The 5,926-nt window shown below is 43.7% G+C and overlaps 1 protein-coding gene across 1 annotated transcript in view; it reads right to left on the bottom strand.

Annotated features, from left to right (window-relative positions):
• sik3 (SIK family kinase 3) overlaps window positions 1-3,577 on the bottom strand; it is a 41,702-nt gene extending 38,125 nt beyond the window's left edge. Inside the window, exon 1 of the mRNA XM_079732770.1 lies at window positions 3,246-3,577. Within this exon, the coding sequence (XP_079588896.1) occupies window positions 3,246-3,536 (291 nt within the window). The 5' untranslated portion in view covers window positions 3,537-3,577. The remainder of the gene's footprint in view (window positions 1-3,245) is intronic.
• Window positions 3,578-5,926: the final 2,349 nt, after the last annotated feature.

Below are 5,926 nucleotides of genomic sequence, written 5' to 3'. Positions count from 1 at the left end.
TTCATTTGTGATATTCCCAGATGACGATATGCCATTGCCAGCCTTGTATTAACTCCTGACATCAAGCAATGGGCTTTATCCTAATTGTGTGTGTGTGTGTGTGTGTGTGTGTGTGTGTGTGTGTGTGTGTGTGTGTGTGTGTGTGTGTGTGTGTGTGTGTGTGTGTGGTTAAGATCCAAGGAGACTGTAATATGCATTACTCAGGCAGCCAGTAAGCCCTTAAATAGGCTTACACTTTGTGCCTCTACCTCATAGTGGCTCTACCGACACTGTGACCTACACTAGTTGACCTTTGTCTTAAGAAGATAGACTTTCACTATTGCAACAACAATAACGGCCCACATGCCAGCCAAGTCGGCCAATGAATGTTTGAGAGAATGAGCGTTTGTGAGAATCAAGGGACATCAACAACCCCCAAAAGAATCTGCCTCCAAATAATTCTTGACTGTAATGACCTCATTATAGACATCGCCAATGGATATTTATAATAAAAATGTAGGATTACGCCAGCCTTGTCCTTTGAATAGATCACATAAAATGAAATTATCTGTTGAGTAGCAAGGGGAGTCAATGAGGGCCAAATGTAGCATGTTGCTTTTTAGTTTCAGGCATCTACATGTCTTGATAGACATGTAGATGGCAGGAGGTCACCATCTTCAATCCCACAAGGGAGAGAAGGGAGATGCGCTTGGCAATTTTTGGTTGTTGTTGATTGGTCAAAACATACATTACGTCATTACGAATGATATGCTGTTAAGAGCCAGGCAAACAAGGTTGATTTGGAGAAGCCTTAATAAACATCCACGCCTGCTTCATGTGAAAGCAGACTCCTATTCTTTCTGAGATTCACGGGCAATCATGAGCTGAATCATGAGCTGACTGGTGTGCTGCTGATGACCGCCGACAGACGACAAGGGCTGTCTTTCATTCTCCCTGCCTGCCTCTCTTCTCCCGCTTTTCTTTTCTGCCCTTTTGCCATCTCGCCGCCTTTAGCAGCCACAGAGTTAAATCGTCACTGGGTGGCTCCAGCGATTGACTGTCAATGGACTGCCTAAATGCCTGAATGTGCTTTTGTTTACACATACATACATTGGATAGCTCTAACACGAAGACGGAAATATTCAAGACACTTCAAGACAATTCAATTCATCGGAGAAGGGAATCGGGAATCAGTGAAGCTTTAATAGCAAACACATTCACAATGTCACCAAATTTCCATTGACATTATACTTTGGCCAAACGTTGCACTCGTGGGCTGTATTTACATAGGTCAAAACAGCTTAGGCAAAACCACAACATCATCACAAACATAAGCATAATGATATTGACTGTTCCAGCCCAGGTGAACGGTGACGATGGCTGGCTAGGGCTGGGCGATTAATCGAATTTTGATCGCAATTTCTATTATAGCGTAAAACGATCACAAAATTAACATAATCAAGATTTTCTATTTCTTTTTTAACAATTTATTTTTATTATTTTTTTAATGATTTATAAAAAAGTGCAGAACAGCTGGACACATATCTGTATATCCTTTTAGATTAGAACATTTTCTTCTTTTTTTTGGGCGAGACATGGTGAATAAATACAACATGTTTTCAAACTCAAAAATAATTGTTTGAATAATCGTGATTTCAATATTTACTAAAATAATAGTGATTATGATTTTTCCCATAATTGAGCAGCCCTATGGCTGGCCCAAATTTGCTACGGCTTCATAAACTACCACAGAATTAAAATGAGAGGTACGCTCGGGGGTCTAGGCTGTGAAAAACAATTCCTCTGTGTATATGTCAACAAGGGAAGACACACAGAGCCCAAGTGCTCCGATGCGATGACACACCATAATCTGTGCTGGTTGTGAGTCTTTGTGAGGACAAAATTAAATGTTTTGTAGGGGCAGTGTGTCTGTGGGCTCGATGTGCGGCTGTTAATTATGCATGTTTTAGCTCAACAACTATCACAAGTGATGTCCACAGTGACCAGAGAAGTTGTCAACAGAGGGCTCATTCTTGTAATGGCTGCATGATATCACAGCAGTGATCTTGAAACAGCAAGTAGATTTGTATTCAAAAACATCCCAGTGGTGGTGCAGATATCAAACTGATGGTGGCTTGGCAAGGGCCATCATACAGTAAGACATGTTATCTAACCCACTGTTGGCAGAGAGACAATTTATATACCACAAATAACAATCAGGCTACCAAAACATCACCTAATTTTATGGGAAAATAAAATCTTCATGTTGGCTATTGATATTGAGTAATATAGACCTCCAACACCAAACGGGTCTAATCTCTGAACAATAAATAAAGACCTGAGTTGACAAATAACACATCTGTTGCCCCGGTTGAATTAGTTGTGGCAAAATCAGATTGCACAGTGACAACTATCTACAGATGATCATCTATAGAAGTATTGTTTGCATGAAGAAAAATCTGCTCAAAGAATACCATCAATATTGTCATTAATATGTCATGAAAAATATATTTACCTTGGCACAGCAGAAAATGAGTATAAAATGGTACCCATGTCAGGACATACAGTTAAAAAAAAAACATATATCCCCAAGTAAACAATGTCATTTTTCTAAATGCAAGTATAACTTGGAGTGTGTCCTATTCCCAGTCGTCCCTTGTTTTCATGCATTCCCATTCCCAACTCCTGGACAGTCCTGCTGGTTGTCCTCATCGGTGCTCCCCTTAAACTCGGTTTGGCACCGTTGACTTGATTCCTAAGTTAACCCTCAAACTCCAAACCTGGTGTTTACCTCCACACTTAACTGTTAAATTATAACTTAAACTAGCCAGCTAGGCATCTTGTTAGCAAATAAGCTATGCTATCTTCCAATAGCCTAGTCTCCCAATCGGATCCCCCTCTCTGCTCTTTTTCATTTCCGTCAGTACCCTTCTCCCCGTCCTCTGCCGCGCTTTGCCACACATCAACCGCAGGCCTTCGTGGGTTTCCTTGCATATAGATGACCATTCAGCCATCTTAGCCCTCATATGCAGAAATGTGTATTGGAAAGGAATAACTGGTAAGGCAACGACACCCTGACTCGACTTGACTCCCCCGCACTGAGGAGCGGTGTAATCAAGAGCAGGCTACCCCGTTGTGTGTCCCTTCTAGAGCCGAAGGCCCAGCGTCATCCCCGGTTAGACAGCCATAGGACCGCTGCACCAGTCGAGAGGCTGGAGACAAAACCATGACAGCTTGATATTAATCGTTTGCCATTTCCGTCTTACCTTCGCTTTGGTAATGATGTGTGTGGCTAGTTTAACAACCGCGAAATTCCCCTTGCCGATGGTCCGCTCTATCTCGTAGTAGCCCACCCGGGCCGGGGGTGGCCTGGTGGCCGAAGGGTGGCCGGGATTGGTGACGCACCCGGCCGCTGGAGTGGCTCCTCGATTGGCGTTGCTGATCACGGAGGACGGCTGTGCCCGGTTCTGGGAGCCCATGTTCGCGTTGGCCGGCCGGGTAGAATGCGTGATCCCGGCCGCGGCGGACCCGACTGCTCCGCTTGACACGGCCGCCATCTTCTCGCCTCTCTGCTGCGGGAACAACAACCAGCCGCCTTGCGCAGCGCCGATCGCGGGCACGCCCCCGCCCTGCGTCATCGTACGTGGAACGCGCCTCCGCAGCGCCCTCTCTGGGTTGTAACCATGACAACCGGGAGCCGTAACAAATGACTTCATCTTCTACAGAAACTAATGTCGTTTTTCCACCACCACACGAGAAGGGCCTACAGACAGAGGCGCGCTTATACCTTGCGGTCACCACCACCTCCATTACCCAGCCTCCTCCACCACCCAGCCTCCTTCATGACCCAGCCTCCGCTCCATCACCCAGCGGCAGCCTCATTGATTACAAAATGCTTGCTTTGCGAATTGGGTTTAGCAAGTTTTTTTTGTTATAATAATCCAGGAATTGTCTTGATGCAAAACAGAGATGTTGCTGACTGGCATACAAATCATGATACTAAATTTGTAATTTCTACTTACATAACCAGTAGACTATAATAGGATATCCTAAAATATAAATAATAAAGTTGGCCTTGTCTCAAAAAACACTTTTTCTCAAAAAACACGCCTTTCAAAAACCCAACCATAGGTGCACAGTTTGACAGAAGCACCGCAATGACACACGGCGCAACGTATGACCATACCGCTCTAGATAAACCACGGATGATGGATGATGGATGAAGTCTGTCTGATCATGATAACGTTTCTGATTGTATCGATGCGTGGTTGTTCGTCCTTGTTCGGGTTGTTACTAAATTGGCAGCTCTCTACATTCCAGTATGGACTTAATCATTATTCTGTGTTGCGGTGACTGTGACTGGATGCCTGGACTCTCCTAATGGTTAACCGGCCAGCAACCCCTATTTAAAATGTTTTGCATGTATGTATGAATGATGGCCCCCATTGCACTCCTGATCATCCCTGGAAGGAGGGATCACACACTCTGCGTTCCTCCTCAAGATTTCTTCCTTGCTAATTAAGGGGATCTTTTCTTGACCTCTGGGGGGAACTAAGGTCAATCCAATTTATTTTATATATTAAAATAAATTGAATCTAATTAAATTTGAAATGACATCTTTGTAGTTTTCTTCTTTCAAACTTACCGGGAGCGTGAAGGGAAGGTGCAGCCCAAGCTGGCGGCTCAAGTTGCGCCACACAGCGGGGAGTCGGTGCACATCAAGACGGGCAGTATTGGGGTTGCCTTGGCAACACAGAAGTGCGCATTATCGCCTTCTGTGGCCGTCATTCGTCAATTCCTTCCAAACTGCGTTACTATCACAAGTCCTTTAATATGGCTTCAGTTGCATGGTTTACTGGCTATTTCCAACCGCATCATGTAAAGGGACATGCCAAGACATATATTGATAACCCTCTCAATCATTTTGTTTGGAAGTACGACTTTCAGAAACCAACTTATAGGCTTGTACATACACATATTCAAATAATATCACGCATTTGTGCAGACGTAGTCCTATTCTCCCCTCACGCAATAGGCCTGCAGGATGCAACAGCAGGCAGCAGCATTAGAGTGGACTACTGCCAGTAATAATATAACATATTGTGAGTTGTCCCAAATGGCTGAGGCTACACATTTTGTTACATGCATCCCGATGTTTCAGAAAGGTTGCGGTCAATTTCACAGTTGGTTTTTCTACAATATTCTATTCAATTATATTATGTTATATTAAACTTGTATAGGATATATTATATCCTATCATATGCATTTCATGTGATTGTAGACAGCGCCACCGCATGGAGAAGGTGGACTGCATCCACCGTATCCCGCTTGATTAATTAATTGAACAAGACACTAATAGAATGTTTGAGTATGCAATGGTATTTGAAAGCGAAGGCTTTAAGATGTCCACATGTTTGAAAGCCAAGGATGTCCATCATTGTCACCATGTGTCATCCCTTCAGTTCATATATGAAACCATGTGATTTAAAACCATGTCATCTGTGATTAAAACGATATGGAACAGAAGTAGTGTAGCACTAAATCGATATTATTAACCACCTAAAAATGTCTTTGCTAGACTTATTTTGATGTTGCGCGGCTCCGTAGCGCGCCTCCGCGCTGACGTCAAGGTAGCGTTGGTTTGTTTACTGTTTACGGTTTGTTTACTGTTTGAGCATATTGTTTAAATGTCCTCTGTGATTAAATGCCCTCTGTGATTAAATGTCCGCTGTGATTAAAACGATACGGAACAGGCGAAGTATAACCCTAAATGCATATTATGTGCACATGTACAACCTAAATGTGGCTTGGGATATTTTGATGGATTTTCTATGTCGCTCAGCTCTGTAGCAGCGCGTCTCCACGCTGACGTCATAACGCCATGACGTGCTGACGTCGCGGTAGCTCTGGTTTGTTTACTGTTTGAGCATACAGCAGGGTGGCGCTG

This window comes from Pollachius pollachius (assembly GCF_949987615.1).
Source record: "Pollachius pollachius genome assembly, chromosome: 3".
NCBI classification, from domain to species: Eukaryota; Metazoa; Chordata; class Actinopteri; order Gadiformes; family Gadidae; genus Pollachius; species Pollachius pollachius.
Note: the sequence above shows the minus strand (reverse complement) of the source record. Positions and strands in the feature narration are given on the sequence as shown.